The sequence below is a fragment of the Aristolochia californica genome, unplaced genomic scaffold, assembly GCF_029961685.1.
Source record: "Aristolochia californica isolate CCGP_79_NKW_82.1479 unplaced genomic scaffold, dmAriCali1.0.hap1 SCAF_7, whole genome shotgun sequence".
Lineage (NCBI taxonomy): Eukaryota > Viridiplantae > Streptophyta > Magnoliopsida > Piperales > Aristolochiaceae > Aristolochia > Aristolochia californica.
This window is the reverse complement of record NW_027182268.1, coordinates 32,784,213-32,811,144: the sequence shown is the minus strand read 5'-3', so window position 1 is coordinate 32,811,144 and position 26,932 is coordinate 32,784,213. Positions and strand designations below refer to the sequence as shown.

The window sequence follows — 26,932 nt, the reverse complement described above, 5'->3', positions numbered from 1 at the left end:
GTTGGGACATCGGTCCGCTCAATCTCTTCATCATATTTTTCCTAAAGTGCGGTCGGACCTTCATTGTGAAGCATGTCAAATGAGTAAACATCAGAGGTCTACATACTCACCTTGTCCAGAAATTAAAAGTCTCTCCTTTTTCGTTAATTCATACTGATGTATGGGGACCCTTGAGTGTCTCCAACATTTCTCAAGTGAAATATTTTATTACTTTCATTGATGACTTCACTCGTACCACTTGGTTATTTTTGTTTAAACAACGTTCTGAAATACCATTGATATTTAAATCTTTTCATGCAATGATACTTACTCAATTTGGGCAGAAAATTAAAGTCCTTCGGTCAAATAATGCCAAAGAATACACATCCAAAAATCTTGACTCGTTTTGTCAAGGAAATGACATTATTCATCAGACATCATATGCCTACACCCCTCAACAAAATGGTGTAGCCGAACGGAAGAACCTTCATATTCTTGAGGTAGCATGCGGTTTACTATATGCCATGCAAGTTCCATACTTTTATTGGCCGCATGCAGTTTTTACCGCATGTTTTCTTATAAACTGGTTACCCTCTTCCATTTTTGGAAAAAAATCCCCCTACTCTCTATTATTACCTATTGATGATCCTTTTTCACTACCCTTGAGAGTCTTCGGCTGTCAATGTTTTGTCATTATTTCGTCCCCAAACATAGTAAACTTGATCCTAAATCTGTGACGTGTATCTTCTTAGGATACTATGGCACACAAAAGTGTTATGTTTGCTATAATCCCTTTCTTTAGCGTTGACTTGTGTCTAGGGATGTCTCTGTTTTTTAAGACTCTCCATATTATTCTGATAATGCTTCTCCAAGTTCTCCTCAACCGGTTGCGCCCCGTGCTACAAAAACTACTCGGCCCCTAGAAACACTGGCTAACACCACACCTGTTGAGTTGTCAGATCCTATCAAGGTAAAGTCCTTCTTCTTGGATTATTTTTGGCCCAGAATATAATACTCGTCCTATTGCAGTTAGGTAAGAGCCCAGATCATGTGCCATGCCTTCTACTTCTCATCACATAATAAACTTTGTGTCTCATCATCGTCTATGCCTTGTTTGTTGTCAATTTCTATCGGTTATTTCCTTCGTACCTGTACCACAGTCCTATCAGGAGGCTCTCAAACATCCAGGGTGGAAGGCGGCTATGGATGAAATAATGCAGGCCCTTTATGAAAATCAGACATGGGCTCTAGTCCCCCTTCCTTCAGATAAGAAACCCATCGGTTGAAAATTGGCATTTACGGTGAAACACAATCTGGATGGGTCTGTGGCTCGGTTAAAAGCTCTCCTTGTTGCTAAAGGCTATACACAATGTTATGGCATTGATTATGAAGAAACCTTCTCTCCAGTGGCTAAATGAAACTCGGTACGTTTGTTATTATCTCTAGCAGCTAACTCTTCCTAGTAGGTCTTATCAAATAGATGTAAAAATGCTTTTCTGAATGGGGATATAAAGGAGGACATTTATATGCAACAACCACCTGGGTATGTGGTTGAGGGGGAGTCCATATGTCGACTACAAAAATCTCTTTATGGTCTCAAACAGTTGCCTCGTGCATGGTTTGAAAAATTTAGCCAAACACTCATACGGGCTGGTTTTCACAGATGCTCTGGAGATCACTCTATCTTTATTAAAGACACACCAAATGGCAAGGTAATTCTAGCCGTATATGTTGATGACATTATTATAACTGGCAATGATCCCGAGGGCATCCAAAAAACAAAAGAAAGGATGTGCTGAATTCAAGACAGGATTTTGAACTACTCAAATATTTTCTGGGGATTGAAGTACTACAATCCAGACAAGGAATTATATTATCTCAAAGGAAGTATGTCCTTAACCTACTGGAGGAGATCGGAATGCTGGGATGTGGACCAGAAGAAACTCCTATGGACTCGAATACAAAATTATGTACAAGTATAGGAGAAGAAGTAGATGTCGAAAAATATTAAAGATTGGTGGGAAGACTTATTTATCTCTGCGTAATGAGGCTAGATATTTCATATGCAATTAGTGTGGTAAGTCAATATATGCACAAACCACAACTCAGTGATTGGCAAACACTAGAACGGATATTACGATATCTGAAAGGAGCACCAAGAAGAGGGCTCTTCTAAAAATCATTGACACTTCAACATTGAAGGATTCTTAGATGCAGACTGGGCCGGATCCCCTAATGATTGAAAATCTACTTCGGGATATTGTACTATGGTTGGAGGAAACTTGGTTACATGGAGGAGTAAGAAATAGAATGTAGTTGCACGGCCTAGTGCAGAAGCAAAATACAGAGCCATGGCACACACAGTCAGTGAACTCCTATGAATCAGATCTCTCCTCACTGAACTGGGTTTTTACAAAGAAGCTCCTATGAACCTATATTGCGATAATTAGATTGCAATTCACATATCATCAAATTGTCTTCCATGAGAGAACAAACAATATAGAAATAGACTTCCACTTCATACTAGAAAAATTCATAGCTGGCATCTTATCTCTCCAGCATGTATCTTCATAGAACCAGGTTGCAAACATTCTCACTTAACCAGTCACTCACAAATTTTTTTCCAACATCTGCAACAAGCTAGGCATCTACGATGTTTTCTTACCCCCAACTTGAAGGGGAGTGTTACAATGTGGGACCCACCACGACTACACAAGCTGGTGGGGCCCACCATGAGCTCGAGAGGTGTCAACAAGAGTCCTCATACAAAGTGGCTCGAGTTAAAAGATAAGGAACATGTGCTGAAATAGAATAGAAGATTAGGAGATCAAGTGGGACCCACAAAGATACCACGAGCTGGTACCTCTATCTACATGGGCTAGACGATCATGTGGGACCCACAAGATAAGACCACGAGCTGACTCTCTAGCTTGATTCACGTGCTTAAAGAAGGTGTTTGTTGTTGAGTTAAATTAATCTCTTAAATAAATAATGTAATCTTATCACAATAGGCTTATCTTAAGAGAGTTCTAGTTGGAATGTAATTAGGAATCCTAAGGTTTGTTGTACATGGACTCTATCACCTCCTCAACTATAAATAGGGGTGATTGTAACTCGGAAATATCAAGCAATTTTTTTTTTCTCCTCTCTCGTGTGAAGTACTCTCTCTCTAATCTTCCTTATTTTCCTTCTTTTCTCTCTCTACTCGAGAGCTTTTCTCTTTTTCCCTCTTTTCTTTTTCTCTCCCGTTGCTCGAGGTATTATTCATGGGGTCCTAAATTCAACACTTATTCTACTGGTATCACAAAATTATGAATGCAAGGATTGATGTTACTGTTTGATCTTGTTAGACGGAGGTCAAGGCCAGGAGAACAATGATGAAGCTGCTCCTGAAAACAACCCAGCATATACTACCGTCTATGTTGGCAACCTTGCTCATGAGGTAATATGGAAAAGAGGTATCGTTCTCCTAGAATATGCATTAAGATTGTATACCTGTTGCATCATGATGGGTTTTTTGTGTGATGCATATGTGTCAGGTTACCCAAGCAGAATTACATCGTCAGTTTCATGCACTTGGAGCTGGTATCATTGAGGAAGTGCGGATACAGAGAGAGAAAGGTTTTGGCTTTGTTAGATATCATACACATGATGAAGCTGCTCTTGCTATTCAATTTGCCAATGGAAGAATCGTATGTGGAAAATCCATGAAAGTAAGCATTTACTTGTTTATTTGATAGATGTTTCATTTTATCTAGCAAATATACATACTCAATTCAAAAGAAAAATATGTTATTATTCAATTCGACAAAATCCAAATTATGCTTGTTACATTTGTTCTTAATTGAAAGGAAAGAGTGAGTTCATTGTGTTTTCTCTCCGCAGTGCTCATGGGGTAGCAAACCAACTCCTCCAGGGACTGTATCAAATCCATTACCACCTCCTGTCCCACCCTTCCAGATTCTTCCATCGCATGCAGGTCTGAACCAGGGCTACTCAGCTGCAGAACTGTTGGCTTATCAACGCCAGCTTGCCCTGAGCCAGGCTGCTGCTGCTGCAGGGTCAGGCCTCTCAGGTCAGGCGGCTCTCATGCAGATGGCCAGCCAACAAGGCCTAGCAGCAGCCCAAGGACCTGTAGGTCTGAATTCCGTTGGGTCACAGGCCATGTATGATGGTTACCCTAACAGTTCGTCTGCGCAGCAGCTTTTGTACTACCAATGAAGGCAAAGCAACACCTGATCCTGTTTCTTTCCACTAGCAAATTTAGTGTATTGTAGATTTTTGGCTTATGCTATGTTTGCATTGTGGGCTTTTGTTTTGCTTTAGAGATGTTGCAGAGTTGGGAGGTTTGTAATTTGAGTAGTGGAAATGATGTATTTGCTATGTAGGTATGTATGTCAGCTGATCGAGCCGATAGGTTATGTTTTATGGAAGTCCCAAGTTGAAGTTCTACGAGACAGTTACGTTCTGTAACATATAAACCAAGGATCACTAACTTAGAGATATTTGGCTGTGAACCTGGTTCTGTAAGATAAATATAGAGTTCCATTTTTTTTTTTTTTTGTTTCTTTGTATGTTGAGATGTGCTAGTGAAGTAGACAAAATTTCTGGTCTTGGCTCAACTACTCTTACTGAATTAAGGTATGTGAGTGATGTTGTGGTTGTATCTTGGAATGAATGTTTGTTCTGTATTTATGGAATGTAAGCCCTCTGGAAGAACAAAAACCAAAGCTGCTTGCCCGGCTAGAGAGGAGGTAGGGAGCGACCCCGAGGAATATGGTACCAGAAATTAGGGCTATCCATGTAGGATCCATTTTAATTGTCTCAGCAACATTTCTTATGATCAAAATTAATCTTTATCATTCATAAAATATTATCAATGATGCCTTTAATGTTTGTTTGTATCAGTTTGAGAGTACCATGGCACAAGAAGCATCTATAGGGTAAATTCAAGTTTCTTATCTTTTCTATTATTTGTTGATTTAACATTATCGGTGTAACGTTTGATGAGGAACAAACCTAGCGGAGAGGGTGGGGGAATAAGTTTGTTAATTTTTCTCTTAATTTTAACTTCTCTTTCGCTTAATACCTATGTGTTTAATACTTCTTTCAATTAATTCAATGTGCAAAATCAATTCTACAGATTATGTTTATGCACAATGATGAAAGTAAAAGTGGAAGCAATCATATGTAAAAACACAAAATTTTTAGGTGCACTTTTATTCTATGAATTGCTAATCTATCTCCAAGATGCCTTGAGGAATTTCTAAGCTCGGCTGGCCCTACAACATTTACAACAAATCGCTTGTACTCAAAGAGTACATTGCTTCTATAAAGGGGCTTACGCAGTCAATTGACCACAAGAACTAACTTAGATCTCACTTAGATTTATAACAACTAACTAGGCATACGATCCTAGACCTGGATTTTCCAGTAGCTATGCCTAGACCTATACACAGATTTTTGGCAGCTCACTAAGTACAACAACCTAGACCCATAAAGGCATTTTAAGTATTGCACAAGGCCTTATAGCTCGGACATGACTAAAGACAACTTCCCAACTTCTACTCCTCAATTATAACAATATTTTTCAAACAATTTGGGGGTGAAAACAGTCTTATGTAATCAAACTTTGACCCAATTGCAAGGAATACTAGCTTATAATATATCCCAACGTAAATTTCAATAGGCAAATTTTAAAAATCAAAACACAAACCAATAGGTACATTAATCCTAAGTGTGTATCCAATGTAATAAGCACCTTAAAATAGTCTTTAGTAACTTAGATTGAAATTTAATCTTAAAATAGTCATTAATCTTCAATTATTTAATTTGAAAATTAAGGCTTAATGTAAATCTGATATCGATTTTTCAAACTAGGGAACACACACAACACCAATGTAATGATTGATTTGATAGTATAACCCACAAGTCGTGATATGAACTTGACTAAGTATTGTTGAAATATCTCCAAGTATATGCATGTACATACTTGGATTGGAAACCTTATCCCCAAATTTTAATGTTTAATAAATGTCATTTTAAATAGCCATATAAAACTACATATAAACATGTATTGATGTGATTTGAAAAGAGAAGAGGGTGTAAAATTGATTCAAATGGTTATCAATCACACAACTACTCATAATGCCATGGTTGAATCAAATATGATCTTAAAATTACTTGACATGCGTTTTACAAATTGAGATCCAAATATTCAATCAAGATTTAAAATAAAAAAGTATTGAAATACTTAGTTCAATGGATCCAAATTTGGGTTCCTTTCAAGGATTGAAGGTTGCTAAACCGTCTCAAAACAACAAGGATTTGGAAGGCTTGGTTGTCAATGTGGGAGAGGGAGAGAGTTCCCAATGCTAAAAAAACTACTTGTTATGAATGGATAAAGCTATTTTTTGGCATTTAGTAAAATAGGCAAAAATAGCTCTAAAAATAATAAAAAAATTTATAAACCCTTTTTTGTTGCTAAACATGTTGGTAGGTCACTTAAAAAGTTTGAGGCTCACAATTTTTAGATTTGGGTTTGATGTTTTAAAATTTTAAAATTTTGCAACAAGGATTCGAATCTTGTGCCCCTGTTTCAAGTCCATTTTCTTTTAATGGTATGATTTTGTTGTCAGATGATCCCCTGGGTTCGAGTCATCTACCTTCTGTTTCCTATATAGGTCGAATCATTTGTGTAGCCAAAATTTTCTTTTGCTTGATTCAAATCCTTTTTTTTTTCACCAAGATGGGGTTGAATCCTATCATGGGTTTGACTCCTACAATGTATTTCTTAAGTACAAAGAAAATCCTCTTTTAATTCCAACAAGTTTCCATATCTAGGGCTCAACTCCTATTCCTTTTTTCCTTGCCTTAAAGATTAGACTCATATCCTTTGGGGTTGAAGCCTTTCCTCTTTTCACAATTCTTCCTATGCTTGGATTCAAGTCTCACTACTTGATGGATTTGAATCCCAAAACTTATTGTTTGTGGGGTTTGACTCCTTTTTTCTTTCTTCATGTTGTTGGGTTCAAATCTTGCCATAGGGGTCGATTCCTTTTGTTCCATTTTTTCTTATGTGTTTGAGTTCTATGCATGCACTTGACTCCTACCTTTGGCACTTAATTTCTTCAACTCTCAAACTGAACGGGTTGACTTCTTCCTCACCTCCTTTGGCCCATTTTACCATTTTTACCTTTTGTGGGCTGGTTTATAATAGTTATTTTCCCTTTCTCTTGCTCGGTCAAAAGATGTTACTTTGTGGATTTGATGGTGTGTGTTCTAACATGAGCTACCACCCTCCCTTTTTATGGATTGTTGGGATGGACCATGGCCGGTCGAATGGATATGCTACCAGAAAATTTCTTTTAAGAACTGTTGGAAGATGGGCTCTAGCCCACACGAACAAGAAAGACCCACATATCTAAGAGTATTATAAGATGGGCTACACGACTAAGGAAGCCCCACAAGATGGCCCCAAACACATAAGAAGTAGGACCCACCATGATTACCATGAGCTTGCATCCTTATCACATAAGTTGGAAGATTAAGAAGGACTCACAAAGAAAACCACAAGCTGGTTGGAAGATCAAGAAGGACTCACAAAGATAACCACGAGTTGGCATATTTATCTTATGGTCATGTTATAGAAAAGTTCTAGTTTGAGTTATGTTTGTCTTCTATTTATATTGAGTTATTTAATTATGCTAAGGGTTATCCTTAATTGTTAGAGTTTGAGTGTAATTAGGACAAATGTAGTTTTATTATAATTGAACTCTCCTACCTTCCTCTATTATAAATAGAAGTTCATATACTCTGATTATGATAAGTTAATGAGGTCAATGAAGTATTTCTCTTTTCTATAAATTCAACATGGTATCAGAGCAGGTTTTGTGAGTTGACTTGGTCAACCCATAGAGATAATGAGATCATTTTCTCTAAATCCTAAACCCTAAGTCTAGGTTCGTAGTTATTTTTTTTAATCCCTAAACCCGTAGTTTGCTTTGCGTTTTTTACCTCTATATTGAGATTTTCATAGTGCAAATTATATAATGACAAAAAAAAATTGAGTCTACTTTCCAAGGAGAAATGAGATTTTCCAATTGGAGTTATCTACAAAGAGAAATTAATATTTGAATGAGCAAATGTCAGATTGCAAAAGAGGTTCGAGTAGCAGCATAAAGCTTCAACTTCTGAGGTCTTTTATGCTATCAAGAACGAGACTTTATATGGAGAAATATATATCAAAATAAATATATGTAAATATATTCTCTTACCTATTCAACCAATTTTTGATCTGAGTTATCTACAAAGACAAATCGATATTTGAAGCAGCAAAGGTCAGATTGCAAAAGAGATTTGAGCAACAGCAAAAAACTTTAACTTCCGAGGTATTTTAAACTATCAAGAATGAGAGTTTATATGAAGAATTATATATCAAAAGAAATATATGTAAGTATATTTTCTTACCTATTCAATAAATTCTAGATATGAGTTTTTTATAAGGAGATATTGATCTTGGAAGAGTCAATGGTCATGCTGGAAAAAAAGGAGAAATAGTACAGTTCGGCTAGATGACAGAGACCGAAATCTATCAGATTATTTATCTTTTGATAATTATATTTTATGAAGAGAAGTTATATTTTGATGAAACTTATGTAAGTCTAGTTTCAAAAGGATAAAATTTCATGTCAATCTGATCTATATTTAAAGATATATTCACATTGGAAGAATCAAAGCTCATGCTGGTATTATGTTGTATTAAAAAATCCTCATTTTTGCCCATTGTTTTGCGTCACTTTTTGCGTTGATATATCAGAAAAATATCTCACTTCTCCCTGGTTTGAGGCCTTATTTATACATCTATGTTATTTGGGCTTATTTTTACCTCTATGATATTTGGTTCAAGCGGGGATCACTGCTATACTTTCCAGCTTGTGGGGGAGAAGTAGAAGAAGTACAAGAAAGAAATATTTTATTTCATATGTTGTGAATAAGTTTATGTGACCAAAATATTCAAGAAAGGGGGAGCACAAATGATGAAGCTTCTACATCTAAGAAAAAATATTTATATCAGATTATGATTATTTCTTGGGTCCTTCTACAAGGTTTATTATTTTAGTTCGTGTTGTATGTGTTGGAAGACGGTTGTGTTATATTTAGTTACAGTTATTATGTCTTTTTGGGGATATTATTATTTAAGAAGAGGTGGCCTCAATATCTTTTTCATATAATCATTTACAGTAAAAAAATATCACAGTTGGGAAACCATGATGGGCCCTGCAAAAAAAAAATCACGGTTGGGATACAATGATGGATGATGCCCTGTAAAAAAATATCACAGTTGGGAAACCATGATGGGCCCTATAAAAAAATATCACAGTTGGAAAACCATGACGGAGGAACTTATTATTACATGTATGTTATAATCAAAATTGGGGATCTTGAGACCAACTTTGTCCCCCTTTTATGATGACAAACACCCATTACCATGTAAACATACAAGCACAATGTGTACATAAGTAGAAATAAATATAAAAAATAAAAAGCAAACATTACCATGACTCCCCCGAAGTCCATCCCCCCTATATGTATGCTGACCTAGCATCATGAAATGCTCCACCTCTATTTATTGCAAAACACTCTTTTGAGGGAACTTGAGACCATATTGTTGCAAGCCATACATACAAAACACCATATAATGATTAGAACTATGGTCAAAATTGGGAGATTAATTCCCCTTGTAAAGTTGAGCTGGCAATAACTCCACTTTCATTTCATCTAGATCTACTAGGTGGTGCCATAGATATTGATTTTTATTCTCCTAAGGTGCCCTTACTTTATCTCTTGTCTAGGGTGCATAGCCTCCTATTTGGCTACATTATCTCCTTCTTCCTACTCTCTCTTCTTTTTCCTCAACTTTCTTTAATATCTTTCTTCTCATTTTCATCCTCCCCACTTTTTTTTTTTTATTTCAATTATAAAAAGGGTCAATATTCAAATAGGCATCTCCTAAGTTTGTATGATGCGTTCATTCTCTTCAACCTTACAATAGCACCCAAAAACACTCATCCTACACACTTAATCAAATTTCCAAAGAATAAACACTAATATTATCAGCCCAAGCAATTCATTTAATCTGAACCATCTCATGGTTATAGTGCTTTCAAATATTGATGAGAATGATCAAATATAATATTCAAATAAAAAATTATCATAAATGTAATCTAGGGTAAGAAAAACATAATGTTTCAAATTATAATGCTCATGGGGATATTCAAGTTTATGCCCAAATATTGATCTTTGAAATTTTTTATTAGCTTCAATATTCAAAGAGAGATTTTAATTGAAACACACTACTGGTCTCACCATTCTATGCACTTGTGCAACCCATATCCATTTTTACACATTCTAATAATTATTATAGAAAAATAAGATTTTGAACTCTAAGGTTCATTTCTTGAAGAAAATCAGGGATGCTTGATGTTTTGATAATGATTTCATTTCTTTGCCTAGTTTTTGTTGTAGAGTGAGGAGATTAACCCTATTTTCCTAGGAGGCCTAAGTCCAATGCTCATGTAGATTTGAAATTTTTGTCCAAGGTCTTTGACTTCAACTCTAGAATACTGTGAGATTTGAGTATTGTAAGGATATGACTATAAGCCCTCTCTAGAAATATGCTAGACTTGGCTGCTCAAGTAGTCATATTTAGTCAAGCACAAATAAATTGAACTATTTTTCTCTTATCGAGACTATAATCTTTAGATTTTCAAACTTAACTAAGGAGTAATAGGCTCAGTAATGATCTTTTGCTCATTCCTTCAACTATAGTCATTGAGATCCTTAATACTTTATGAGGTTGTCTAACATGCCAAATCAAACTATTTTCCATATCTCACCAAGTTTATCCTCATAGTGCAACAAAAAACACTACGTAAAGTCATTCATCATATACGACTTCAAAAATCAAATGCACCTAAGCACGCAAATCATATCATGAAATGCTTACAACTTTCACATAAATTTCTTTTTCATTTATCCTTCTCAATTTTAAATTTGATGGCAACGTAGGAAAACTGGCAGTTTCACTGAGAGAACTCGTTCCCTAAGCTCATGAGGAACTTGGTGAAGATCTTTTTTAACTCTATGTAGGTGTCATGCCTAAATTTTATTTTTTCATAGGTAGGTGGATTTGAATTATAGTAAGAAAATTTGAATTAGTCTTTAAGAGCACCACAAGCAACTTACATCTAGATCTCAATTTTAAGGTTGAGAAAAACAACATTTTAGTGTTCATGCAAAGAATCATGTATAACATTTTGTTAAAAGATATCCATGTATGTAGGGGTGACATGGCTAGTAAATAAGGAGAACTTCCATAGAAATGACATAGAATTTTAATTATACAAGATGGCGTATATCTTTTAATGTCATTTTCCTTTTAAAGCATGTAGTTCTAAGGGCATTGTAGTCATTGTAAACACCTTCATACAACTATAAATACAACCACAAGGTATAGAGTACAGCATTCAAGCCTCTTCCACTTGTCACAAATTTGTCCTTACACCTCTCTCTCTCCCTTAGTTTCTTATCTCCTCTCTTCCAAGAGCTAGAGTTCCCCGCTTCTCTCATTCCCTTGAGATCTCTTGTGTTTATGTGTTGACACTAGAAATTAACATGGTATTAGAGCAAGCAAAGATCTGAGATGGAAAAGGAGAAGAAGATGGAGAAGAAAAGGAGGACGAAGAAAAAGAAAAAGAAGAAGAAGAAGAAAAAGAAGAAGAAAAAGAAAAATAAAAATAAAAAAGAAGTGTTTCTCGTTCCCTTTAGTTTATTTGTCAATTCCTATTTTTATTGGTTTTCTCTCCTCTTTTACCAGACATTTTATATATAAAATTATATATCTTTGGAAATATCTTTTAGTCGAGTTTTCAACTCAGAAATAATTCTTGGAATCAGATTTTTTATAGAGAGAAATCGACATCTGAAGGAGCAAAGGTCAAACAGAAGAAAAGTTTCGTGTAGTAGCAACAAACCTCAACTTTGTGAACAGTTTGTACTAACATAACTTAGAATTTACATTGAGAAATATATCTCAAATGAAATCTGTGTTAGTCTATTTCTATCCCAATAAATATTTTCTCAATCTGATATTTCTAGAGAGAGATATCCAAATTAGAAGAATCAAAGGTCATGTTTGTATCTTGTTGGATGCGGAAATCCGAATTTAAGCCAAATTTTTTGCTTCACTTTATGACTTGTTAACGTAACTTAATATTCCTATTTTTTTTCAAAATCTAGTCAAGATTTTACCAACTTGAATATATTTCTATCATTATGTTTTCTTTCTTTGATATAAAGTTACATTAGTTTCCTTAAGAGATGTCTTTCCCTATATGAGTTTAGTTTCATTTTTAACAAAATCTAAAGTTTTGAATTATAAAGTCTTGTTTTCTTATTATAAATTCAAAATATTAATTTCCTAAATCTCCCTTATTAAAGAATTTATCTCTGAATATTTTCTTTCCAAATTGGTCAAGTTGTGTTAAAAATTAATTGCCTTATATGAGAAGTCTGTTTTTAGAAAGTTTCCATTATTATGTTCCATCTCAAAGCTTCCTTGTTGTTTTTTTTTAAGTTTCCTTAATTATTATGTTCATAGAGGAATTATTTTTTTACCTCTCTCTTGAGTAAAACCTAGTCATTTTTTATCCACTATTGGTCTAAGAGCGCCTCCTTCTTACTTGGAAGTATGAAGACCTACATTGTGTTACTCCTTCCTTTTGAAGTATGAGAGCTCCTATCTTTTTATATCCTTAATTCCTCAAAGTACTTTCTTCAATTTTTGTTTGTTAAAATCACCTCAGAGCAATGCCTATAGACCCAATACCTAAAAGTATAGGAGTGTGGCCAACATTCAACTTGAGTTAAGTCTTTTGTTTTTCACCCAAGAGGTAATTTGTGTTTGAGCTACCCTTAAAAAGCGAGTAGTCACTTTGTTGTGTCCTAAAGTTGGGCTATTTTCTGCCATTGAAATTGAGTAGAGTGTGCTTTAGACCATGACCGTTTTGACTGGTGTATGAAGCTTTGTCATACGACTAGGAGTGAATTTTATTCTCTTACCATTATGTTGGGCAAGTGGGTCTCTTGGTAAAGAATAAAAAGATCCCCAACTTGAGCGGGAGAAGTAGAATAAGAATTATAAGAAAGAGGTAACGAATAATGGAGAATTCCATGTGTTAAACAAGATAAAGGATCCAAGCAAGATGTGAACAAGAATAAGATGAATCAAAGCAAGACAAACACATTTTTTTTCAAGTACACAAGTTTCTTGACCAAGATTATTCGCAAAGTGAAGTTACAAACACCAACTTTTGGAGGAGTGTTAAAAGATATCCACGTGTGTATGGGTGACATGGCTAGTAAATAATGAAAACTTTCATAGAGATGACATAAAATTATAATTATACAAGTTTTTGTATATCTTTATATATATTTTTTCTTTTAAAACATGTAGCCCTAAGGGCATTGTAGTCATTGTAAACACTTTCACACAACTATAAATACGACCTCAAGGCATGGGGTAGAGCATTCTAGCCTATTTTCCTCTTCTCTCTCCCTTAGTTTCTTGTCTCCTCTCCCCCAAGAGCTAGAGTTCCCCTCTTCTCTCCTTCTCTTGAGATCTCTTGTGTTTATGTGTTGACCCTAGAAAGCAACAAACTTTATTATAAGAGGTCTCATATTATTGAATGAGAATAACAACACACAAATATTTTGGTTCTAAAGTTTGACTATATAAAAAATTACTTGCCTATCATGCATATGAAATCTTTTCATTCATTGATTTACCCAATTCAATAGATTTTATTAGCAAGATGAAGTTGGAAAATATGGTTCTTTGGGATCCTAATTGGTCACATCTTACCCTCATTGATCTACTTAGTAATTTAAGGTTGTAGACCCTATGAATTTCAAATTTTGAGCTCAATTCTTGGTCTTAAAACATTTCTATTGCATTAGGCAAATTTCATTTATTTAAAGGGACATAATGGGCTTTCTTTCTGTAACAAATCCATCTTTCACTTTCACACTTCAGTCATAGAAGAATAGGTCTTTCCCATTTTAATATAAGATTCACATGTCTTTAGGTACTTGACACTCAATTTAGTTTTGGCTGCTTCATATATAATCATATGAAGGTTTCTCAAACATGCTCAAATAATATTCCAAAAATAATTATATTGGGAATTTTAAAGTTTAGCTTATGTAATTTGCACACAATGTCAACCACCAAGAGTTGGACACTTTTCATAGTTTTGCCCATATTTGTCTAGTGTAGGATTCAACATTTGCTACCTTTATAGCCAAACCAACAAAATGATTGACTCAATTGAGTAATGTCTAATTCACTTGTTTATGGAAATAACTATTTGTATGTTTTAAAATTTTGACTGTGGATATTAAACTCAAAGACCAATGTAAAAAGTTTACAATGCATAGCAGACAAACACAATCAACTATTATAAGTATGTGGTTTTAATGCATTTCAAAATTTTACATTCAATCATAGTTGAAACTTACTATTGCATACAAATTATACAATGTGAAAGACATTAATCTCAAAATAAGCCGATTTTCACACAATTTAATCATTAAGCTTGCAAAGAAGTGATTTTAAAATTTTTGTTCTCTTTTTTAAGTTTGTGGCAATTTTTCTCCTAGTTTATCATAAGTTCATTGATCAAAAATTTCAATTTTAAAGGATTTTAGAGTAAGTGTACTAAACTTTGAGCTTGAAGATTTTACTTATTAAAGAGTAAATGAGTTCCTTAAATATCTTGATTGTGATTGTCCATTTTCCAAAGTTTCATTGCTCATTGTTTTGCTTATGAAAACTAACTTGAGTAAAGGAGAATTTATACGCATTAGTAGAGGAGGTTTAACTAATTTCAAAAGTCTAAAGTCTCATTCTTCTAGTAATTGCTATAGTCCATAGTCTAAGCCATCTAGGACTAGTCAATGTCTCCCAAATCGACCTTTTTATATGCACAAGTCAAATACCTCAAAATATTAGTGAACTTCAAATTACATTCTCAAAGCTTCGGCTAGAGACGTGATCACCATGTATGGTGGTCAAGTGATCTTGGGTGCCCAAATTTGTTTGAGTCTCATAGCCCTTATAAGTATAGTCAAATTTAGTCTATTGTTAGGTATCTAAACTTTCTTTACCCCTTCAAGTCCAGACTTGCTTATTGAGCACTTAAATACATAGTGACCTTTGCATATAACAGTAATGACATGCCTGTCTATGCTAGGACTACGTAATTCTATAGATATTTTCTTCTTTTTTCTTTCTTTTCTTTGTTCTTCTCATAGGTAGGTTCTACGTCTGGAAAGGGCTTCCTTAGAGTATTCTTCTACAAGACAAAGAATACTTCTATGACTCTTCCTTCAGCCAACAACTTTTGAGTTTCATTTTCTTTATGTAACTCTAATATTTCTACATACATTTTCATAGTCATATCTCAACACTCCATGGGTATATAGATTTGAACATTTTTCATTAAGCTTGCCATTCTCTTTCTTTAGTTCTTCTAATTTTAAGGAGGTCTCAAATTTCATGGACAATCTCCTTTTCCAACTTAGTGAGTTGCATACTAAGTTCATTACATTCTTGGATATCTACCAAGAATAATAATTCTCTCAACTTGAACTCTTCATCTCAGTCACAATCTTATCATCTCCATACTAGATGGCATCTCCTACTAAGCATTAGTGCCCAGGGGTGCACTCTAAGTGAGATGTGCTACACTCAATGTTTCTAGAGTAATTTACTTTTAGTTTCTCCCAAATTTCCTTAGATGATTTATATGATAATATTGAATCAACTATTTTATTATTCAATGCTTTGAATAATAATCCCATGACCAATGCATTGTTATTTACTCTTGTAATGTCCTTCTCATCCCATTCATCTACAGATTTGTTGATGAATTTTCCATTGACATTTTTAGCACAAATTGACTCCCACATGTCTAGACTTTATGACTTGAAGGATACTCGTATAGGTAACTTCCACATTTCATAGTGTGTCCCTTCATATACTAGAGGGGCAAAGGGGTCATGACTCTAAGAGTGTGATGTTCTCATATGCATCCAAGTCTCTATATGCTTGTAATGCACAGGGGCTAATGTGTACACTTATCCTAAACCCTCTCTTAGGATCTTTAATATTCAACCTGGGATCAAGCTTTTAGATTACACTGGCTTTATACCACTTGTAAGGTTCAGTGAGGAGCAAACCTAGAAAAGTGGGTGAACGAGTTTATTAACTTCCACTCTTAATTTTAACTACTTTTGCTTAATTCCTATGTGTGTAGAAGTTCATTCAATTAATTTGATGTGTACAATGAATTTTGAAGTTTATATTTACGTTCAATGATCAAAGTAAAAGTAGAAGCAATCACATATGAACGCACCAATGATATTTATAGGTGGTTCACAATCCTTGTTTGAATTGCTAGTCCAACCTCTAGATGTTTTAATACCTTGCAGATCTACTAAGCTTGGGTTGCCCTAGACATCTATAATAAATCACTTCTATGGTCAATTACAATACTGTTCATCCAAAACTTACGCAAGTCAATTGACCATAACAACCAACTTACAATAACATTCTATTACTTAGATTTACAACAACTAATTAGGCACACTACACTAGACCCACAAAGGAATTTTATGCTAACTTATTAGGCTACACAAGCCTAAACCCTCACATAGATGTTCCACAACTCACTAAGTACGTCAGCCTAGACCCACAGAGGGATTTTTAATACAACTTGTGTATACAAGGTCTTATGACTTAGACAACACTAAACAAAACTTCCTAACTTCTACTCCTCGACCACAACCTTTTCACAAATAATTTGGGATTATTAGTTGCTTACAACATAGTCAAATATAAATTAACTCTCAATAGGCTGATTTTAACAACCAAAACACAAACCAATAGATACACAAATCTAAAGTACCTACCCAATGTAAATAGTAACTTAAAATAGTTTGTATACTTGATTTGAAAATACAGTAGGTTCAAAATAATTCTCAATGAATTGATTTAAAAATGAAGGCTTAATCTAAATTTGGGATTGTTTTTTTTCAAACTCGGGAATGCACACACAACACTTCAATGTAATGATTAACCTACTAGTAGTGATATGAACTTACTCAACCTAGTACAATTGAAATATCTCAAAGTATATGCATATAAATACTTAGATTTGAAACCATATCCTAAAATTTGAATACTTTATAAAAGTCATTTTGAATGCTCAAATAAGGAAACATATGAGCATGTATTGATATGATATGAAAATACAAGAGGCTGGAAAACTAATTTCAAATAGTTGTCAATCATACTACACATAATGCCATGGCTGAATCGAGTATTATCTTAAAATTACTTGCTAAATGTTCAACAAACTGAGATCAAGTATTTGGTCATTTGAAAAGATAAATACTAAAATACTTAGCTCAATGGAGAAAACTTCTAAGTTTGGCTTGTTTCCAAGGCTTAAAGGGCTAAAACTTCTCAAAACAAGTACGAGGGCTTGGGAGACTTGGTTTCCATTGTGGAGAGAGAGAGAGAGAGAGAGAGAGAGAGAGAGAGAGAGAGAGAGATTTTGATTGGGGTGAGTTTTGGTTAAATAGTACAATTCCCAATGTACAAAACTTGCCGTTATGAATTGATAATGCTATCTTTAGTATTTAGAAAAAAAATAGGTCAAAATATATGAAAAGTAATCAATACATCTTATTTTTATTATTGAACATATTGGTATATCACTTACAAATTTTAGAGACCTAAACCTTCAAGTTCTAGGTCTGACATTTTAAAATTTTGGATTTTTATAGCATGAGTTTGAATTCAATGCCCTAGTTTCAACTCCATTTTTTTGCAATTGTTATGATTGTGAGGTCCAATCATCCCCTAGGTTCAACTCCTCTAGGTTTTGCTTCCTATGTGGGTCAAATTTTCTCAAATATTTTGTTAACAAGGTTTGCATCATTTTTGTTGTTTTTCACCTAGATGGGATTGGATCCTCCCGTTGTTTTGACTCCTAAAATATGCTTTTTCAGTATAGGGGTGGAATGCACTTTGAATTCCAAAAGTTTTTTAACTAGGGTTCAATTCCTTTTTTTTTATTTCCTTAATGATTTGATTTCAATCCCTTGGGATCGAGTCCTTTCTTCTTTGCAAATCCTACTCCCGGAAGGGTTTGAATCCTATGGAGGCTTTCATGCCACTTTTAATTCTAAAACTTATTGTATGTGGGGTTTGACTTTTTTTTTTTAACCTGCTATAGGAATCAAATCATTTTGCTCCATTTCCATTATTTGTTTGACTCCTTTCGCCTTGTTAATTTAGGGTTTCATCTTTTTAACTGATGTGCTTGACTCCTTTAACCATCGGCACTTATCTTCTTTAATTCTGAAAATGAAGGGGTTGACTTTTTTTTATCTGGTTATCTCCTTTTCATTTTGCCCGTTTTACTCTTCTTGCCTTTTTTAGGCTAATAGTTTACAAAAATAATTATTTTTTTCTCTTATTTGGTCAAATGATGCTGCTATGTTGATTGGATGATATGTTGTTTGACATTAGCTACTTCCTTCCCTTTTGTATGGACCATTGGGATAGACCAAGGCCAATCGAATGGATATGCCGTCCAAAAGTTTCCTTTAAGAGCACTTTGACTACACAATACACTTAATGCAAATAATTAATAATTAGAGTGTTTGTTGTCATCAAAATTATCTTAATGAGAATCTTGAGACCAACAATAAATAGCCTTAATTGATGAAAATCTCTGAGAAGGATTTCAGCTTAATTGAGATGGTATGTCAAAGTTTTATGAGAAATAGTTTGAGCTTGATGAGTAAGAATGTATTTGCTTTTTGTTGGCCAATTTTTTAATTAATAGTTAGATCAACCTCTTTAATAACATGTACATTCGATTTGTTAATAGTTCTTTCCGTCATAAGCGTTGCTCCTTGTCGAACCCCGTAGTAAGTGTCACATTATACTCACTTATTTACAGTTGATATCTTTTCGAGCTTTCAATTTCCAGTATGACCATACATCTACATCTAATTTTTCAATTTTTTATATCTTCTTTAATTCTTGTATTTTCACTTTATACATTTTTTTATCAGTTTTTTTCTATTTGAAATAATATAATAAAAGAATATTAATGAAAATAATCAAACTCAAGTTATCTTCACCTAAGTGTTTGATGCACATGAGATAACACCCCAAAATTATACAAATATACTTTGTAATATAAATATAATTATTTTCTATTAAGAAAAATTCAGACCCATTTTGTGTTTTGCAGCCTTTGCATGAGGGGACCTCCATATTTACTCAAGGGGCCCTTGCCTTTATATAGTACAGGCTATTTGCACAATCCCTTTTCATCTTCTCTCTTTTATATAAAATTCTTTCCGCCTCTGATCTTTCTTTTCTTTTCTTTTCCTTGTTTATTGGTTTTGATCCGTCTTTGTGCTTAAGCTGCTGCAACTCCAGCTGAGAAGAAGAGTCCAGGTGCTGAACAAGGGGATGCAGAGTAATCAAATTGCTTCTTCATCGCCTCAGATCCACATTTCTCCTTCAGTTCATCACTCAGAATTTGCTGGCATCTGCACTCGACACTGCAGAAAGCCTTGTCTCCTCTGCAAAAACACAAGGCAAATAATTGATCAATCAGACACACCCAGATCTTTTTTAGGACAAAAGATGTAACTTATAAGATAGATCCAGACCCAGGTAAAAACAAAAGATGATTCACCACCTAGGACGAAGAAAGATCATTTACTGTGACCGAATGCCAATTGTTACCCAGAGAAAAAAGAATCCAACCCAAGAGGGGAAATAAAAGTTTTTCTTGGTTATGAACCAAGGACTGCATCAAGGAAGGCATCATGTCGCGGAAATTCAATTACGGTAATGTTAGATCGGAACGGAGAAATTTAAGTTTTGAACGACAACCCAGTTTACATCCAGGAAATTTTGAATTAAGAAATTCGGATGACTGCTATAATCAAGAACTCGAATCGGAGAAAAGTTTCGATTTCAGGGGAAAGGAAACCAGAGCAATGAATTAACTTTCTTTCCGTAGATGAAAATGACGGAAGGTCAGACTTCATGATAATCAATCCAGTCACAAGCTGCAGCATCCTTCAACACCTGAATTTTGGACGCGATTTATCTAATAAAGAACAGAAATCGGATGAACACCAATTTAAATGCGGAAGAAAGATGCAAGCATATCTGCAAATATCAATTTTCCGCGACCAATTCAAATATTTCAAACACCAACTATGAGATGCTGTTAAAGTTCATCGGTACAAACTCCCAATCCAATTGTTTTCTGCTTTACTGACTACTCACGAACTTGGTAATGAAAAAAGAAAAAAGCGTGGGGAAACAAGATGATGGGCTTGTTGACCCAGAAAATCGAAAAACAGAAACAAAACGTATCTTAGGGGATTTGCAGCAAAACAAGTTAAATCAGTAAGAAGGATATCTTAATCTTCACCAGAACACAACCAGAATTCTAAGTGGTAGCTACATATATAGAAATCAAATGTCACGGATGACAATTGAAGGCCTCAAAATTCATCAAAAACTTTACCAAGAGAACGAATTAAGAGGAGAAATAGATAAATCAAGCGAATACCAGAAGAAAAATAAGAAGATCCGAGATAGAATTCTAAAACAGAGTCGAGAAATCTTGTACCTGTACATGAAAATATCCAACCCATGAAGTTTCTTCCTGCAGAGATGGCAAGAGCTCAAGAAGTCCTCCCGGCCTGCCGCCGGCACCTCCGTCAGTGGCGAGGCGAAGAACACGGCCGACTTGCCCGTGAAGTCACCGTTCCTTCCCTCCGCTCCGTCAAAATACTCCCTCTTACGCACCCTGACGTTGCCGACGCTAGAAATCACGCACGTATAGCTCTCTGATAAGTCCATGTCCTCCTCCTCCCTCGCGAACGCCTTGAATTTCACCCCTGGTCTAGCCGATACGATCGTAATCGGATCGGATCGCGGAGAAACGACGATTCTGGTGTCCCCTGAACCGCCTGAGTCGCTCATGGCGGCTACAATTCCGAGGCCGACAAGCGACTGTTCGAAGTTCCGAGGCGACTTGGAAAAGTGAGGCGACGGGGAGAGGGACTCGGAGAAGCTGGTGAAGATAGAGAGTGAAAGCTTGGTTGGTTTGGTTTCAGACATGTGTACCACTGTTTTCCACGGATTTTGCTTGGATCAATACCCACTACCGCTTCACAGAATCATCTCAGCTTCCAGCCTCGTGGGGCTTCCGTAAGAGTGAATGAAAAGAAATTTTGCCACTTTGAAGGAGACCCAGAACTAGTATCGCTCGCCTCTGAATTCGGAGAGAAGCTCTTCCATGGTGGAAGAAAGAGAAAGTATAAGCACACGGAGAGAGAGAGAGAGCGAGAGAGACGACTCAGGGAGACCACCTTTTCTGGTCTCTCTAAGACGAGTCAATGTCCAGAGGAACAAATATAGACAGGAGAATGGGAAGCCATTTTTGACAAGACAAAAAAGCTCTTAATTCCAGTTAAAAATTGTTTATTCATCTTTAACAAACAATTGGCAGTTCACCTCGTCTACTGCTCCACAACACAAGCAAACCCAATCAAAACGCAGGAAATAAAATAATTACCTGTCTTTAATGTTTGATTTGATATCTATCTTGAAGAACTACTAAAAAAATCCAATTAATTTAAGCCCAGATTTATAAATTAAACATATGTGGTTGTATCTACTCCCTTTGCAGAGATTCTACGAATTGTTGCAACTTTCAACCACAAAATTTAAAAAAAACAGAAAAAGAAAGCAAAAAGAAAGGCGACAGATTCCACGAAAAGATTAAGTTGGTTGAGTATTAAATACCATCTGTCTTTTTTTTTTCCTTCTCCTGTCGAGTATACGTTTTTTAATTTGTTTTCTTTGTCCTGGGCATGATTGGTGATTGAAAAGTTTCTCTTTTCCGTGTCCTTTGTCCTGTAATCTCAGACGAACTTTTTCCTGCGATTGATAGTGCTTTCCTTGAAATGGAAACACTGTTTTTGGGTTTTTACGGAGGGGAATTTCTGGGTGACTGCAATTCAAACCATCTCGCTTAATTAATATCAGACTGTGATGGGCAACAAGGACGGAATATGGCCTCCAGTTGAGTACAGACCTTCTGATCGCGTCCACTCAAGTCACTGTGCAGAGATTGGGAGAAATTCGTGAGAATGCAAAAAACATGAAAGAAAAAGAAGACGATTTCATTTATGCTCTTGCCATGTTAATGGCGGCATTTCTGCTCTGGAAGATACTTCCATGGATACAAATTCTGAGGTCGCCATTCAATATCCTCTTCTCTACTCATAATTCACCAGTTTTTTACTGAATTTTTTTTATAATTGCAATTTTGCTCAACAAATCTAATTAAAATATTTTAAAAAATCTTGCTATCTCTTAGATGACTTCATTATTTTAAATCAATCAATTGTTTATCAACCCCTTTATCAGAATGTAAACTTATAAAAATATATTTTTAAAACAATAAAATCATATATGACAACTGAAAATTCAAAATATATCTAATATTTATTTCTTCTTATACAATTTTCAAAGTTTTTAAACTTTATCTTATGATCTTAGTGTAATGACACATTCTATAAAATGTCACATAATATTTATTTCAACTACTTATATGTTCTTATTGAAAATTTGAAACATTTTTATTTTCAATAAATCCAAAAAACCAAAAAGATTATCTCAACCAATTTAAAATTTCTCTTTAGCACTCCTATTTTATTTCACTTAAAAAGGATGAAAATAATCTTTAATTCTTAAAGTCGAGTATAGTCAAGGAAGGCGAAAGGAGAATGAGAGTCTCTCTCATCCAGAGTCTTCTTCGAGAAAGAAGTTAAACCTAGATCTTCCTAGGAATCTAGAGACAAATTAGTAAGACAATTGCCTCTCTTGACTATATGGCAATGTTATCTATAGCCGAAAGAAAAGAGAAAGGAAAAAAAATAAAACCCTAAACCCTAAACCCTAAACCTTAAACCGACCTTGTCTTTTTAAGTCGCATATTGCTTTCTACCACCTCATTTCAAATGAAGTTTTACCATAACATTCCTCTAATTTGGAACCAGTATACCCGGTATGAAATTGATTCAATATGGAATCATGAATAGCCATATACTCCCCTAGAGCTCTCTCACCCTAAAGTTGACAAGTTGCATGTAATGTTTGATATGTATATCTATCGATAGTGGTGAGAGGGTACCTCAACATTTGATGTGTTTTCAAAGGTATTTGATTACTTTTTTGCCTTTTTTGTATCTGATTATCTGATTATAGATTTAATGTAATGTAATTCCATGTATGATTAATCACTTGTTCCCCTTTGATACCATTACTTATCTCGTGTTCGAGTATCCCTAGTTTCCGGTTAACTAAGTTTGAACCTCTTTGTTTCTCTCACAATCATACTTTCTAGTTTTTCCACCATTTTCTTCTCTTTATAAGCACAACAACTTGGGTGAGTGTACACATAAAGATAATTCTCTAAAGGTTTGAAACATCAGTAATATGTCTTGCATATTGTAAAATAAGTTTAAATTTTTGGAGGTTTTAATACTTCACAAAATATATAGACTCTCATAGTTTTTAAAATCTTAATACTTTAATATAAGATAAGACATTATATGACTCCAACACGCAATAAGTATCGACCAATAGATTTTAAAGGTAAAAATTCAGTTTTTGATACCAAGATGTTCACCTGAGCTTTTCTTACTATAAAACATAGGTGGAAATTGGTCACCATACCACGTCGGTAGTTCATTTGGTAATGGGTAGATGATTAATACTCTTAAAGTCTTTGCTAACTATTAGAAACTCCCCAACATTTCATTAGCATTAAAAAATAATATTTTATATAATGGTTTCTCAATTTTAATTATAAAAAAAGAAGCAAGAGATAGGAGAGGAAAAATATGACTTAGTTTATTACTTGCCCAAAGTCTATACATAAGATAAATTTCTTATATTAAAGAAGAAAACAAAAGTGAGTGACAACTTTCACTTCCAAGTGATGGGAACTTTTGCATTGACTGTGATTTTGGAAGTTCTTTATTGGGGTTATTGTAAAAAGAAATTAGATAAGTTAGAGAAAGTGAAAGTGAAAGTTTGGTCCAAAGTAAACTACTTTTGAGGTCTCTTTTGTTATTATAGAGAGAGAGAGAGAGAGAGAGAGAGAAGGGGACAATACTCATAAAAGTACATAAGGGCACCCTCCCCACTTTTCCAACACTTGGAGAAGGGCATTGCCCCCTTTACATTTAGGTTTGTAATTTGATACCATTCCATCACCTCTTTTGATTATCCAATGCCTATTATAACAATTATCTATCACTAACTTCATACATAAGCAAATTAAATACCGAAAAGATAGTATTAGCTAGCCTTGAAATGCTATACAAAACTAAAAATTTATAAATTATCGATTAATACATAAGAAAGCTATCGTTGATTATGTATTATTTAAAATAAAATCGTCTCAAAATAAAGAGAGTTTTTAACCATTATATAGGAAGGATTTAATTAGATATTAAACATGACTATCTATTTTCTGGTAACTGAGTATAATATATATTTTCATTATATGTATTTTATTTAATAAATGGCACATAGTATAGAAATGGATAAAATTTTTATTCCATATTCCATATTCATGTATAAATTAACCGGTATAACGGGTCATTGGGGTAAAATTGCTAGTGTACGTCAAGGGAGGAGGCGACGGATGTCCATGTACAAAAGTAGAGGAGGACCCATGCCCTTCCCATGTCTATTATAATTTTATTTTTATTCAAAAAAATTTATTAAGTTCAACCACTATTTTTAAATTTTTTACATAGTTAAATCCATTTAATTAGGACCGACTATGCATCTTTCCTGTTTCACAACTAAGATTAGTTAAACTCTTAATCTCCATTAACCTTGTATTGGGGAGCACAAAATCCAACACATACTAGACATATTGGCCAATATATTTCCCCAATATCTATCGATAAGGGATGTATGGGAGGACAAAATCCTCAAGATAAGTTTTGGCTAGCATCTGATATGTATCTATGAGGGGTTAATTCTTTTCATACTTAATTTATCTTCAATTTGGAAACCTTGTCCAATAAATTATAAACCTATGTTATATATGGAATATTTATTTATTCATTATAACTTTAACTTTAAATATATTTCAAATATAAGAATTGATCATAGAAAGTAGTTTTTTAGTTATTTTAAGGGGTAAAAATATGAAGATTTTTCCAAATATAAACACTCAAAGAATAATTTAATATCTAGAAAAAATAATTAATTTAACATATTGTGCTTATAAAGTAGGTCGACCTAAATCTTCTATAAACTAATTAAAAATCAATAAAATCACACACACACACACACAGTGTCAAATTAAACGATACAAATGATTGTAACAAAAGACACTATACAAGATGGTCATTGCGAAAAAGTTTGTCACACAAGTGGAAAGAAAAGTAGTTTGTGTAGGAAACATGACAACTTCGGATTGGTAAAAGAGCAGTTTGCTTTTCCCTTCATTTTTTAAATTTTCTAGGATCTGTCTGTCATATCCAACCTGTCAATTACTCAAGAAAAAATTATATAATTCACTTTTTAATAGAAAATTGGAATTATTAGAAAATTGGAATTATTCCATTGTAAGGAATAAGAGTAAAAACTCAAGATTACATGAGTTAGGTGCACACATTCCTCGTATTAATAGCAAGTGAATCGTATTGTTGGACGGTTTGTTCTTAAATGATAAAATGGAGATAATGAAGATGGTGAGAAAATGACAATCTTGTAATTATCATGAGCATAGAGCAATCAACCCTTGACTTGACTTGAGTATCACATGTCATATCAAAACCCTTAAAATCTAACCATACCTATTTCGAGCAAAAATAAATTAAGACCGTTTGATATTAGACATTACATTGGAGATACGTTGAAATATCACTAATATGCCCTCCAATGGGACTTGTGTCCACTTCTTTTCCTTTTAAAATAAATGGATATAATAAAAATATACAATGCTTAAAAATATAAATGCTTAGAAATGAGAGATCACATTTTTATGTTTTTTATTCTATTATATTTTATTTAAATTAATATGGTAGAGTCTAGCAAGAAAATCCAGTTGATCAAGTCGAATTCTCCTTGGGTGACACAAAAAGGGGGTAGGGGGGATACTCTTTCTTCACTATACTATGTGCATCATCACATGATGGCAAATAGAGTGGAGGATCCCTACTGCTATTCAGAGAGACCATGGTGAAGGGGCCAAAGCATGTAATCCAGGGGAGGGGCTTCCCCTCCATCCCAAAGATCAATTTTTTTTTTAAATAATGATATCCTTGGACATCGTCTTGGGTCAATAAGGGGCACCCCCTCCCCTTAGGGGTGGCATCAAACCAAGGCGAGCCCAAAACTGCCTATGTTCGAGCCGAACTTGATTTAAATATTTCGAACTCGAGCCGAGCCTAGCCTTGAGCCTAAATTTGTTATTAAGCTCAACCTCAATAATTTTAACTGAGTTCGAGCTCGAGCTCGAGCCGAGTTCAAACTCCAACATACATTTAAAACTTTGTAAAAATACATGTCAAATAAACTGTATATAAAATTATATATACATTTTACATAAAATTGGGCATGACCTATATACATAAATCCTGCATAAAATTGGGCATGTGCCATGGGAGAGGTAGGCCTGTTCACTAATAATCCACATTGATTTGTTGCTAAAGTCTACATAATAAATGACTGCAATAAGTAGATAAG

The 26,932-nt window shown here is 34.4% G+C and overlaps 2 protein-coding genes across 4 annotated transcripts in view; one reads left to right on the top strand and one right to left on the bottom strand.

Moving 5' to 3' along the window:
- Positions 1 to 4,601, top strand: part of LOC137936041 (oligouridylate-binding protein 1-like) — a 28,285-nt gene extending 23,684 nt beyond the window's left edge. For all 3 annotated transcript variants that reach the window (XM_068780548.1, XM_068780549.1, XM_068780550.1), the window contains 3 exons: positions 3,330 to 3,421; positions 3,519 to 3,692; positions 3,865 to 4,601. In XM_068780548.1, coding sequence (XP_068636649.1) covers positions 3,330 to 3,421; positions 3,519 to 3,692; positions 3,865 to 4,200 — 602 coding nt within the window. In that variant the 3' untranslated portion in view covers positions 4,201 to 4,601. The remainder of the gene's footprint in view (positions 1 to 3,329; positions 3,422 to 3,518; positions 3,693 to 3,864) is intronic.
- A 14,680-nt stretch (positions 4,602 to 19,281) lies between these two features.
- LOC137937168 (FCS-Like Zinc finger 14-like) lies at positions 19,282 to 21,531 on the bottom strand. Its single transcript, XM_068782263.1, has 2 exons — positions 20,778 to 21,531; positions 19,282 to 19,710 (listed from the first exon to the last, which is right to left on the bottom strand). Exons 1-2 carry the CDS (start codon positions 21,269 to 21,271, stop codon positions 19,545 to 19,547), a joined length of 660 nt encoding a protein of 219 aa, XP_068638364.1. The 5' UTR covers positions 21,272 to 21,531; the 3' UTR covers positions 19,282 to 19,544.
- Positions 21,532 to 26,932: the final 5,401 nt, after the last annotated feature.